The sequence below is a fragment of the Syngnathus leptorhynchus genome, chromosome 3 (assembly GCF_054491065.1).
Source record: "Syngnathus leptorhynchus isolate UIUO chromosome 3, UIUO_Slep, whole genome shotgun sequence".
NCBI lineage: Eukaryota > Metazoa > Chordata > Actinopteri > Syngnathiformes > Syngnathidae > Syngnathus > Syngnathus leptorhynchus.
The window spans coordinates 12,335,758-12,349,068 of NC_141197.1; the positions used below are offsets into that span (position 1 = coordinate 12,335,758).

Genomic DNA, 13,311 nt, shown 5'->3' on the forward strand with positions numbered 1-13,311 from the left:
TAACAGAAGACTCTTGCTCCAGTTATTCCCTCCACATTGACGAAATCTCCTCCCAAACAGCAGGAGGATTATTTCACCTTGCAACAATGCAATGCGAAAGAAAATACTTTTATCCCGCTGGAGTGGAATGAAGATTACAGTGCGGGCGCGGAAAGGTAACAACAGCAGCTGGAGTGATACAACTTCTCTGTCCAATCTCCAGCTAACAGAAAGCGTGATGTAGGACTGGGAGCTCCTCCATTTTTCATGCCAAGGCTTTTGTGGCGCTTTTAGATAAAAGTGAGCCGAGTTGGCAAAACACACAGCAGGAGGATTGTCTCAGTCCTATTGCATGAAGACAAAAAAAAGAAGTGACAACAAAACCTGAGGAAACAAATTTCTCTATTCGTGTCTGTTTATACCAGACCTGACTCAAATAGAATGTGAACGTATTGTGCCCTTCTTAAAACCCATTGGAATATAAAATCCATCCAGAATATAAAAAATATTCATTAAAGGGTTACTTGATTAAAATCCTGTACACTAAAAAAAAAAAAAAAAAAAAAAAATGCTAGGTTGTTTTCCAAACCTACCAAAAAAATCCTCAATCCAGTGTGAGTGTGCTGGATATAAATAAATATTTTACCCAATTTGGGTTACTTTTAACCCAGCAGTTTTAAGAGTGCAATTTGGAATTCAGCTCTGATAGGTCACCTTTTTCCACACACAATTTATATGTACTGTATAGAAAGAAGTACCTCCATCCCATATGTATTACCCCATTATGGAATATTCTACTTCCATCAATTAATCATCAGCATTTACATTTTTAATTAAGCTCACTATCTTTGAAGCCATAGCATCACAGCACGCCCCGGTTAGTGTGTATAAAGTACGGGACGCGGGCCAAATCCGGCCCGCGTCTAAATTTAGACCGGCCCGAAGCATTGTGTCATCAAATCAATTATAAGTGGCCCGCTGGCACTGTCGAGGGGACCTGCGCGCCCTAGAGCGAGCCACAGAAATGAAACTCGTCAGAACGGGAACGCGCACATGAGCCAGCGCTCATGATCGGTTACGAGCTTGTCTTCTCGATGCCTTCCCAGTTCACGCGCACACAGGTGTCCGTTTGCAAGATAATCTGTGACACAGATTTCCACATTTAAATGTCCATACTAAGGACAATGCCGACGCTAAAATCAGAGACGCTGCAAGTGACGCTGCACAGGAAAAGACCCCCCCCCCCCCCCCCCCCCACGGACTACTGGTAAGAGCTGTCTACTTTGTACTAACTCTTCACACTACTATACACAGTGATCGCAAACAACAAAAATACTGTGGACTAATATTTTGTGATTATGAACTAATTTATTGCGTATGAAGTTGAAATAAAATAGATCAAATTAATTTGGAGGAAATATCTGACATGATGCAACCTGGCCGGTTTACTGCAGTCAAAATGTAGTTTTTGAATCTGTGTATCTTCATTTCTTTGGTTATGTGTAGTTTGAAACAAATAAATAAATTCGAATTCAAAACACCAATAATCACCCTTCTCATTAATACAACAATAACAATATATTGTATGTTTTATTGTAATAAAACAAACGTAATACATCTAATACAAATACATTCAACTTTCATTCAATTGTTCATTTGTATTTCATTTATTATTATTTTAATCTTTAACTTTTCTGGTAGTACAATTGACAATAGATTGTCAACCTATCTGCAGACAGCAAAGAATATATTTACAAGATCAGTTATAATGGTAATAGTTCGAGGAATGTCGACCCGTATGCATTTTTATTTTAACCAAATCTGGCCCGTTTTGCAAAATGTTTTGACACCCCTGGTTTAAACCAAGCGCGGTTTTGTTGTCTCGCTTTACTTCCTGTTATGTACGTCATTTGAAAGAGGTCCCGGACGCCCTCTAGCGGAAGACCACGGGACTTTAATTATGTTGTTGCCCAGCAAACAAGCCAGCATTGCGTGCAAAAAAACAACAACCCAATTGTGCACGTTTAATAATAATAATAAAAAAACTAGTGTTAACTAGCCAGAAAGCTTTCATCCGCTTGTGCGTCGTTGATGCCAAATAAATCCTTGAAGCTTTCCATCCATGTGTTGCACAAAAATGAGTTAAACTTGAGGTTTTATACGCACACTGGCAGCCAAAGCCTTCATTGTCAAAATTTGGTCAGGTATTTAAGTAATTGATCTGTTTGATTATTTTGAGGTTAATGACGTGGTATCAAAGATACTTACCTTACTTGTGTCATAAAATGTTGGGAATTACTCACATCTCATGGATCTCCATTTCTTAAAGTGTTCATTTGTCATCGTTTAATAACAATCTACATAATTCAATACTTCTCCACTTGATTTCACATTGTTCAATCTCATTCTGTACAATTCACTCATTTTATTTCATGATTCCAAGGTATTCCACATGCATTCATATTTTGCCATTCATCATTTCTACACAAATTCAAAATGAAAAGAATTCGCCTCACTTTAGGAGGAGCGTTCAAATCATTGTACATCTCAGCTTTCTCTTTCTCCTCGTAGTTGTCTCATTTTGCTTCAGATATGGTGTCTTAGGCCCCTTCTTGATTGGTTAGCTTTTTCGGGTACAGAAAGCAGGGCTCAATCGACACACAAGCGCAAGAGAAAAAAAAAAAAAAAAAAAGTGTTTTGCTTGCTTCTGGTTTTTCTTGACAAATATGGAGGCAAAAAACCTTAACATGAAAAGCTGAACAAAACTAAACACTAAAACCAAGCAACTGAATATGAATAACATTTATGTACAGTTAAACTCCACAACTAAAAACAAAATTAACACCAGGTATAATAAAAACTACAAAACTTTTATCATCCCAAGGCCAGTTAACTATATTAGCATCAATGCAACAACTCATAAAGTCTGCTCAAATAAAAGGTGAAAACTTCACGAATTATTGCTCATCTCCACAAAACATTTGGAATTATCAATAGAGACTCTTTGGCAAGTGACTGAGCGGGCAACAGGGTTCTGGCCAGTGTGGATTCTTGTGTGCCCATTTAAGCTTTGCTTATGACGGAATTTTTGGCCACAAACTGAGCATGAAAAAGGTTTCTCGCCAGTGTGGATTCTTGTGTGCCCATCTAAGCTTTTCTCCTGACTGATTTTTTTGCCACAAACTGAGCATGAAAAAGGTTTCTCGCCAGTGTGGATTCTTGTGTGCGTTTTTAAATTTCCCTTTTGAGAGAATCTCTGGCCACAAACTGAGCATGAAAAAGGTTTCTCGCCAGTGTGGATTCTTGTGTGCGTTTTTAAATTTCCCTTTTGAGAGAATCTCTGGCCACAAACTGCGCATGAAAAAGCTTTCTCGCCGGTGTGGATTCTTGTGTGCATTTTTAAATATCCCTTTTGAGAGAATGTCTGGCCACAAACTGAGCATGAAAAAGGTCTATCACCAGTGTGGATTCTTGTGTGCTTATCTAAGCTTTGCTTCAGACTGAATTTTTTGCCACAAACTGAGCATGAAAAAGGTGTATCACCAGTGTGGATTCTTGTGTGCCCATCTAAGCTTTGCTTCCGACTGAATTTTTTGCCACAAACTGAGCATGAAAAAGGTTTCTCACCAGTGTGGATTCTTGTATGAATGTTTAAGCTTCCCTTCTGGCTGAATTTTTCACCACAAACTAAGCATGAAAAATGTTTCTTGCCAGTGTGGATTCTTGTATGAATGTTTAAGCTTCCCTTCTGACTGAATATTTTACCACAAACTAAGCATGAAAAAGCTTTCTCGCCAGTGTGGATTCTTGTGTGCCCATCTAAGCTTTGCTTATGACTGAATTTTTTGCCACAAACTGAGCATGAAAAAGGTTTCTCGCCAGTGTGGATTCTTGTGTGCCCATCTAAGCTTTTCTGCTGACTGAATTTTTTGCCACAAACTGAGCATGAAAAAGGTTTCTCGCCAGTGTGGGTACTTGTGTGGCTTATTAAATGTCCCTTCTGTGTGAATGTTTGGCCACAAACTGAGCATGAAAAAGGTTTCTCGCCAGTGTGGATTCTTGTGTGCGTTTTTAAATTTCCCTTTTGAGAGAATATCTGGCCACAAACTGCGCATGAAAAAGCTTTCTCGCCGGTGTGGATTCTTGTGTGCATTTTTAAACTTCGCCTATGACAGAATTTCTGGCCACAAACTGAGCATGAAAATGGTCTATCACCAGTGTGGATTCTTGTGTGCCCATCTAAGCTTTGCTTCAGACTGAATTTTTTGCCACAAACTGAGCATGAAAAAGGTTTCTCGCCAGTGTGGGTACTTGTGTGGCTTATTAAATGTCCCTTCTGTGTGAATGTTTGGCCACAAACTGAGCATGAAAAAGGTTTCTCGCCAGTGTGGCTTCTTGTGTGCGTTTTTAAATTTCCCTTTTGAGAGAATATCTGGCCACAAACTGCGCATGAAAAAGCTTTCTCGCCGGTGTGGATTCTTGTGTGCATTTTTAAACTTCGCCTATGACAGAATTTCTGGCCACAAACTGAGCATGAAAATGGTCTATCACCAGTGTGGATTCTTGTGTGCCCATCTAAGCTTTGCTTCAGACTGAATTTTTTGCCACAAACTGAGCATGAAAAAGGTTTCTCGCCAGTGTGGATTCTTGTGTGCCTATCTAAGCTTTTCTTATGACTGAATTTTTTGCCACAAACTGAGCATGAAAAAGGTTTCTCGCCAGTGTGGATTTTTGTGTGCGTTTTTAAATTTCCCTTTTGAGAGAATATCTGGCCACAAACTGCGCATGAAAAGTTTTTCTTTCCTGTGTGCATTTTCACGTGTTGTTTCAAAACACTGCTATCAGCACAACCTTTCCCACACAGAGAACGTTTCCCGTATTTGTTTTGAGACTCATCACCAGCAGTAGGAGGAGCATGGTATGACACGTCATCACTATCTGATGGTGGAGCTGCTTGTGATCCGCCACATTGGTCTCCATCACCATGTCTGCTCATTTGTTGACTTGAGCTGCAGCTCACCTCATGTTGACACTCATCTAAACTCTTCACAGGAACACCAGTCAATGGCATCTTGCAGGTATCCTCCTCCTTTTTAATGTCTTCTCCCTCCTCTTTAATACAAAGCCGCCCCGGCTCTTCCTCCTTTGTGGTGCAAAGAAACGTCTGCTCCATTTGTTCATTCAAGTGGTGGACCTCTTTGCCCACATCTTCCTCCTTAATGGTAATGTGCTCTGGCTCCTGCTTTGGACGGACAGCTTCACTGAAGTCTACAAAACAAATGCACATCATATCAATGTGTATTGACAATGAAAGTTACAGTTTAAGACAAACTGGTAAAACCTAAAAACAAGGACTTCTTCAATATGCACATCACGCATGATTTCAATAGAATTCTACTAAAAAAAAAAAAAAAACACTGGAAAAATGGTTCATAATAGGAAATAGTTCTTTCCTAAGCAAGTACTAACCAGCTCTGGGTAACACAACATAAGGCTGCAGCCAAAGAGCTTCCAGTCGTCGACGACTCCGCTCCTTTTCCTCCATGTTCTTTGCTGTGGTCCTTGCAAACATCTTCACACTGCAATCACAACACTTGTTCAACAATGTTTCTCTAACAAAGGTGTCTTTTGGACAGCGGTGAGCGAGCTATTTGTTGAAGTACCGTATGTTCCAGACCAAAAGGCGCACCGGATTATAAGGCGCACCTACAATGAACGGCCCATTTTAAAACTGTATCCATAAATAAGGCGCACCGGATTATAAGGCGCATAAAATAGAAGCTATACTGAAACAAACTGAGCAAAAGAGAGAGCAACAGCAATGTGTACATATTCTGTTAGGTTAGAATAATTTATATACTTTTTCATGTTCATATACGTGTAAATCCAGGGCAGTGACTCTCCAACACACAGATACCAAATGGTCAGGTGACCAGAGTAGAGGTTTACCTAATACGGATGTCCTTTTGCTTTCCCGCCTTTTCTGGACAATCCCAAAGGATCTGACCTGAAGAGTGGGGGTTGTTGTTTAAGCTCCACGTGTAGAGGCCGCCATTAAACAACATACGCTCCTGCAATAAAAAACAACAACTGACTCCACATCTTTGTTTTCCTTGCTCAACGACGGACATCTCAAAGAAAACACAACAGATATCAACTATAACTTGTTTTGTTTGCGATGTGAACTTAAAGCGACACAATACACGAAACGACATTTCATGTAGATCGGACGTGTTTTTGCAAATGCGATTCCGCGTTATCATCTGGTAGAGCGCATGAAGTCATTAAGATTTAAAATCGAAGGGATGAATGCCTGCAACAACCTTTGCTCATTCTCAATCTTGAATAATTTCCACGGTACAGTATGTGATGATGCTCAGCTACAAAAGACAGTTGTAATTCAACGATAATGCCAATAATCAAGCTAAATAGCATCAAGTTAGCACTGAGGTAGCTACCATGCTAATGAAAGCGGCGTGCACTTCTATACTGCGACCAAGCAGTACTACTAATAACGGTGCTAACATGATAACTTAAGTCCATAGTCGTAATCAAATCAATCAATTTACCTCTTTCGTCGTTATAGTGTAGCTCATGTTATTGATTCACCACACAAGTCTATCTAATGCAGCCAAATAGAAGGCGCTAAATCCGCTCTGATTGCCTCGTACACAGACTCTTGCAGTGAGACAAGTTAAACAGACTAGAGTCCCTTTGTGCACGCCCCCGCCGCCTTCCCCACCCCGAGTCCCAGTGAACGCCCCCGCCGCCTTCCCCACCCCGACACACGCATATAGAAGATAATCGTTATGAATATACTGCAAGAAATTGCTGTACGAAGTATTCCATACTGCTGATTCCAGAAGTGCTGCAAGTCGCATGCATATATCCAATATGTTAATCTACAACATTGAAACTATTCTAGTAAGCGATAAACAGTGTTTGTCCGACTGTTCGGATTTATGCGCGAACGTGACGTCATTTGAGATCAACTACAATTGATGTTAGATTGCGGCATCTAGCGGACAAGTTGTGTAATTACAGAAAAAAGGAAGCAAGGAACGACAGCAAGCAAGGAATATAATATTAAAAAAATAAATCGCAGTGATAAATATTCATAAATTGTGTTGTCATTTAGCGCACTAAAATATATTTTGGTTTGTTATTTTGGCTTGCACATTGTCACACTTTATCACAATACAGTGCAAACACATGCCATTGCGGAAATGTGAAACAGGATAGAGCAGCCCCACTCATCGTGTCCTTTATATGATTTGAATAATTAAAAATAAATACAATAAATATCGTATCTCGCCCCGATTCCAACCAATGAATCACTAGATTACCTGAGAAATCAATATACACTTCAATTTTTTTTTTGTCGCCCACAAAATATCACTTAAATCTCAAATTGTATACAACAATTATGATTTAGCATTATTTAGTATGTGCATTAAAATTGAGCCATCCAAGCCACGTGATCAAAAACGTCCTGCGTGTTTGCGCAATCGTGACGTCATTACGTACACCGAGCTTCTCGCCGTGGCCGTGACTGCCCTTCATCCGTCCACATCCTGCCAAGCTCGACTTCCCTTAAGGACGCAGAAATGGCCCTGCTCAAGTCTACCAAAGTGTTCGTCTGTTTGGGAAACATTACCCCGTCACTCGGGGTAATGTCCACACGTAACAGGTAAAAAGTAACGTTGTGTTAGCTAGCTACAGCACTATGTTTTATGTTTTAGCTACAAAAGTAGTCGTCATGCTAGCTTTCTTGGCTTCACTTGGATATAATATTGTCAGTCGCATTGACGGAAGCTTGCTTCCCTTTGGTTAGCCGCAGAGTCTGGCAAGCTAACAGTCAGGGGTCATTGGGTGACAGCAGGCCTTGGCATAGGAACTGTCGGCTTGCATGCGCCTGGTGTTTTTGGCGTCATGTCTCGAGAAGTCTAAATTGAACATGTGCCAATTTGGCATTTTTTATGAACAATGTTGGTAATGAAATCCAGGAATCACTGCTATTTCCCGTAAAGCCGATACACAGGGATTAGTGTTTGGCGTAAATGTGTACATGGTGATATTTTGGTGTGAAATTCAACAAAAAACAATAATTTAATTGTTGTAGCAGTGTGTGTTAAGTGAGTCAAAAATTTTTAAGTCGTCCATATCGATTTTAGCGAATGCAAAATCTGCTTTTAGTTCGAGCTAAATTCGCGCACCCTGATTGGCTCTTTTGGGTCTCTTTCCGTCTTTGATTGGTTCAACTGTGAAGGCGTTGTTCACGCAAATTTAATGCGTTGAGGGGCGAATCACAATCAGATATATTGAATGTATAATTTAATATATAGATTATTATTCATTGCATTATTATTCATTTATTATAGAAGTTTAAAGTTTATTATAGTTCTGTTATACAGAATAATTTTTTTGTTTGTATTTGCATTGTACAGTTTGTGATTGTATTTTATATTATGCCAGCCTCTAATTGTTTGCGTAGGTGTTTGTCGCCCACAAAATAGGTGTTTTTTCCTCCGACTTTATTATTATGTCCGTTTCTAATAATACGTTTTAAATTCTTAAAGAATACATATTATTATTAAGTGGATCCCATACGTGGGATTTTCTTTGTTTGTAGCAAAAGAAATGACCTTATGGTGTTCTTTGGTCTATTGATCCCTGATAACTTGTGTGTTTAAAAGCTAAAGTTCAGGTGTTCAAAGGTTCTACTATGCATCACTTGAAATGTGTTATTCATTTATTCTCCTGGTTTCTCATGAATGGCATTGAGAAAGCACTGACAATATATTTAATAGCTGCACTGACAAGTGAATTATATATGCAGGGAGGGATTTTGCTTATAATTATGTCCTTCCACATGACCATTTTGATAATTTATTATGATGAGGAGGTGCATGGAGACGACTGCCCTTTGCAGAGATTTCGTTCCTAATTTTAGCTGCAAAGTTAAAGAGGGTTTACAAAGTAGAAGAAACTTGAGACCAGCCATCTTACCATGTTGTTTTCAAAACAAATATTTAAGCCAATCCATATTTGATACAGTGGATTGAAAAAAAAAGCCTTTATTTTAGTTGGGTGACATTTCACGATTGTCAATTTATAGGATAAAAAAATAAATGCCAAATTTATGGAATTCTTGAAATTCTCTATTATCTCGATTCTTGATTCTCTATTACACACATGTTCTTCACGTGCTTCTATGTCAGCGTGCTCTCCTTAGTTCACATGATTTGTTAATCTTGGCCGTTACATGTCACAGTTATTACATTAGCATGACCAGTGTGACATAAAGCTCTGAAGTACTTAGGTTTGGACCTTGTATGTTTGCTTTCGCATAATGGATGTTTTGTCATGTGTCCAAGCAGTTCCTGGTGGGGTGGAGTGCAGATGGGCCCCCCTGATCCTATCCTGGGGGTGACCGAAGCCTTTAAGAGGGACACCAACCCCAAGAAGATGAACCTCGGGGTGGGAGCTTACAGGGATGACCAGGGCAAGCCCTTTGTCCTCAGCTGTGTTCGCAAGGTAAGACAAACTCATGGTAATGCCTTTGAGGCTACACGTTTTTGGTTTGTGTTGCTTTATGTATCCACTCTCTGACATGTTCTTCAGGCAGAGGCCTTGATTGCAGCCAAACAGTTGGACAAGGAATATCTTCCCATTGGCGGTTTGGGAGAGTTTTCCAAGGCTTGCGCCCAACTTGCTCTCGGAGCTGATAATGAAGTCTTGAAGAGTGGAAGGGTAAGTTAGAGTGTGTTTGTACGCTAATTCACCACGGGGGTGGTTGGTTCACCTTGCAAACTAGTCATCTCCCAACAGAATATCACTGTCCAGACCATCTCCGGAACTGGATCGCTGCGTATTGGAGCTAACTTTCTGGTAATATGCTTTTGTCCATCAGCCCAAGCGAACAGTAAGGCAAAATTAGGTAACCTCATTTGTCCTTTTTGTCCTAGTCTCGGTTCCATGGTGGTTCTCGTGATGTGTACTTGCCCAAACCCTCCTGGGGTAACCACACGCCCATCTTCAGAGACGCTGGGATGCAGCTCAAAGCTTACCGCTACTACGACCCCTCCACATGTGGCTTTGATTTCAACGGCGCTCTGGAGGACATTTCTGTAAGACCATAACAGTTTGTTCTGAAGGAACCTTTCTGAAATGGAAATTATATTTTGCAAATAGGCAAGTTATTTTGGAGTTAACACGCATCCGTGTTCCTAGTTGTATAGACACCATTCTTCTTTATCTCTTATTTTGTCTTATATAACTCTACTTCCATATTCTTATTACTATTACTTATTATTATGAAATATCTGTAATCTGTGTCGGCGAATACTCATAGTTTGGTGTGTGTAATTTTCTATTCCCTTGAATATGGACTTTTTATTTTTGCATCCTTTTATATTCACAAATGCATTTGCACAATCTTAGCATTGAAAAGTGACCAACAAGGAGCATTGGGCTGCTTGACCTATTTAAAGTGTGACTAATCCAAAATGGTTCATTGTTTTCTACAGAAAATCCCAGAGCACAGTGTGATCTTGTTGCACGCCTGTGCCCATAACCCCACCGGTGTGGACCCCAGGCCCGAACAGTGGAAGGAGATCTCTGACATTGTGAAAGTGCGTTTTCCTTCTCTCAATACATTTCATTTCTTCGAAACACACTTGCACGCACATCTCGGAATCAGCATTTGTGATGGTTCCAAAGGCAGCAGAGATAACCACACACTGTTCAACTTTTATTGACTTCTCTTCTATCTGTCTCCCGCCCTTTTCTTTCTCCCCCTCTAGAAGCGCAACTTGCTGGTGTTCTTCGACATGGCCTATCAGGGCTTTGCGAGTGGCGACATTGATCGCGACGCCTGGGCTGTGCGCTACTTTATTGAGCAGGGCCACAACATTCTGCTGTCCCAGTCCTTTGCTAAGAATATGGGTCTCTATGGTCAGTGTCGTTCCTCAAGTACTTTTCATATAAGTTTAAAAGCTGACTTCAGCATCATATCCAGTGCTCTCTTACTATATTGCCATTCATCGATTGCGCTCCTGCTAGTTTCAGATTTATAACGTAAATATTTTAATCAAACATGCATGTTTGGTCAAAGTAGCATTAAGAAAAAAAAAAGGTCTCCTTACAGTTTTTTCCTGTTTTTTTTTTTTTTTTTTTTTCAATCCACTGGGGTAAACACAGTATGACATTTACAAATTTCAGACTAAAGTTAATAGCCCTTTCGCAACGATGCTAGGGCTAACACAACATGGGCTTATCATTATTTCGTAAGAATGCCAGCAAGTACCAGCAAGTGTGGTTTTGAACAAAGCTGACGTGCTGAAACCAGTTGATCTGCTTAGCTTGTTGTATTTGTGTTGCCAGGTGAACGTGTGGGAGGCTTTAGTGTGGTGTGTAAGGATAATGAGGAGGCAAAGAGGGTGGAGTCCCAGCTCAAGATCCTCATCAGGCCCATTTACTCCAACCCGCCAATGAACGGTGCAAGAATTGCAGCCACTATTCTTAACACGCCAGATCTGCGCACACTTTGGTAAAAAGTTGTCGACTTATCATACAGAAATCACGTGATACAAGTCTTTGTTTCTTCATGCTGAGCCGCTTGCTTACTGCTGTCATCAATGTGTGCGAGGGCAGGCTGGAGGAGGTCCACGGGATGGCCAATCGCATCATCAAGATGAGAGAACAGCTAGCAGCCGGACTGAAAAAGAATGGCTCCACCCACAACTGGCAGCACGTCATTGACCAGATCGGCATGTTCTGCTTCACCGGCATCAAACCGGAACAGGTACACCTGCGCAGGGGTGGATTTAATAGTTAAATAATTATCTATATTTATCGTTAATATGGTCTTAATCGTATTCATCTTACGAACGCATAGACTAAAAAGCAGGTGTTCCTCATGACCTATACTACCCTTACTACGTCTCTTCCAGGTTGAACGCATAACAAAAGAGTTTTCCGTGTACATGACCAAGGATGGCAGAATCTCCATGGCAGGCGTGACCTCCGGCAATGTGGAATACCTAGCCGAGGCCATCCACACCGTTTCAAAGTAGAGCACATCCCGCTAGGAGTATAGTAACAACCGAGCGGCGGGCGAAGAGAAGAGATTTGATACATCACTTGCCACCTTTGTTCATTTCTAGTATACAGATGGACATTCATCAGCCTGCTGTTGAAGTGGTTTACTTTTTTTTTTTTTCCCCCCTCTCAAAACAAAATCAACAGAATCCCCTTGCTAAACTGTTCAATGGATCCAATGTATTCACTTGGGGCTGACAGAGACATCTATTGTAATCTTATTTATTGTATGGAACAAAACCGCCTGCTGTTCTTTTGGGTCACTCACTTCCAAACCATTTAGGTACTATTTAGATTTGAGGTAAAAATTTCAAGTCCAAGTGAAAGTCTGTATTGGTTTGCAAAAGCATGTGTAAATGGTGTCCCGCTTTTTTTTTTTTTTTGTAGCACTTTATTCAAACTCAAGCACTAGGACTTTCACCATTATGCCGGCACTCATTTTGTCATTGGTAACAAAATGACTCTTATCTGATTAGTTCATCACCAGGCCTAATCAGTCATTCAGTTGTTTTCTATATTGTCACTCTTCTGCATTTAAATCATCTGTCTCGTATAGTTCTTTTACATCTTTTGAACAAATGTCAACTCTTGAGTGTTGTCTATTGGCAAGCAGTAGTTTCTGAGTCAGTCTTGTCATGCAGATTATCCTCAAAACAGTCCTGCGAGTCAAAATACTAATTGAGTTCAGTAGGGAAGTCGGTGATGTATTATTATTTTTTTGTTTAAACCACAAAGATACTTCATTTACGATTGTTTTTTTCTTTCACAGATTTCCAGAATAGGGTTCTACGTTTAGTAATGGTACAGTTGTCTTAATTTGGATGATAAGAGATGAAGTGTCAGTCATATTCATCATGAAGATGTGAGCATTGAGGGCATTCGAATGTCAAACGTTACCATTTGCCTCTGTATTCTGGACATTAAAACATTGGTCATGTACGTTACAGAAATACAATAAATCATGATAGAGTTATTCAGCTCTTGTGATTGTTTTTTTGGTGTACTTCAATAAAATGTGACCAAGTAACTAATATTACAGCCCAGTTGCTTTATACAGCTGACATGTCCTTATAAATTTGATCAGCAATTCTTGTGCAATTGAACTGTCTGCATAAAGAGTCAGATAAACAGATTTGGTACTGCTGTAGAACCAAATTATGTATGTTATATATTATAAAGTTATTAAATTTTCTATCAATTTACTTGAATAATAAATGTGCTAGATTTGAA

General features: G+C 40.0%; 1 protein-coding gene and 1 pseudogene across 3 annotated transcripts; one reads left to right on the forward strand and one right to left on the reverse strand.

The window, feature by feature from the left end:
• Positions 1-3,729: 3,729 nt before the first annotated feature.
• On the reverse strand, positions 3,730-6,695 carry LOC147059313 (uncharacterized; annotated as a pseudogene). Its single transcript, XR_015065626.1, has 4 exons — positions 6,549-6,695; positions 5,929-6,050; positions 5,449-5,558; positions 3,730-5,247 (listed from the first exon to the last, which is right to left on the reverse strand). The product of XR_015065626.1 is annotated as an uncharacterized LOC147059313 (transcript).
• An 816-nt stretch (positions 6,696-7,511) lies between these two features.
• Positions 7,512-13,054, forward strand: LOC147059314 (aspartate aminotransferase, mitochondrial). Of its 2 annotated transcripts, none has more exons than XM_085907356.1 (10): positions 7,512-7,669; positions 9,360-9,516; positions 9,604-9,732; positions 9,811-9,870; positions 9,948-10,109; positions 10,509-10,613; positions 10,785-10,935; positions 11,365-11,530; positions 11,635-11,785; positions 11,934-13,054. In XM_085907356.1, exons 1-10 carry the CDS (start codon positions 7,587-7,589, stop codon positions 12,054-12,056), a joined length of 1,287 nt encoding a protein of 428 aa, XP_085763482.1. In that variant the 5' UTR covers positions 7,512-7,586; the 3' UTR covers positions 12,057-13,054. The 2 variants fall into 2 exon arrangements, with proteins under 2 accessions (XP_085763482.1, XP_085763481.1); XM_085907355.1 differs by having other exon boundaries at positions 7,529-7,669; positions 9,357-9,516.
• Positions 13,055-13,311: the final 257 nt, after the last annotated feature.

Excerpts from the sequence above, each read along its gene's own strand:
- LOC147059314 (XM_085907355.1), top strand. The coding sequence starts at position 7,587 with ATGGCCCTGCTCAAGTCTACCAAAGTGTTCGTCTGTTTGGGAAACATT. Across the intron at positions 9,733-9,810 it reads AAGTCTTGAAGAGTGGAAGG|AATATCACTGTCCAGACCAT; the intron begins GTAAGTTAGAGT and ends ATCTCCCAACAG. Across the intron at positions 9,871-9,947 it reads GTATTGGAGCTAACTTTCTG|TCTCGGTTCCATGGTGGTTC; the intron begins GTAATATGCTTT and ends TTTTTGTCCTAG.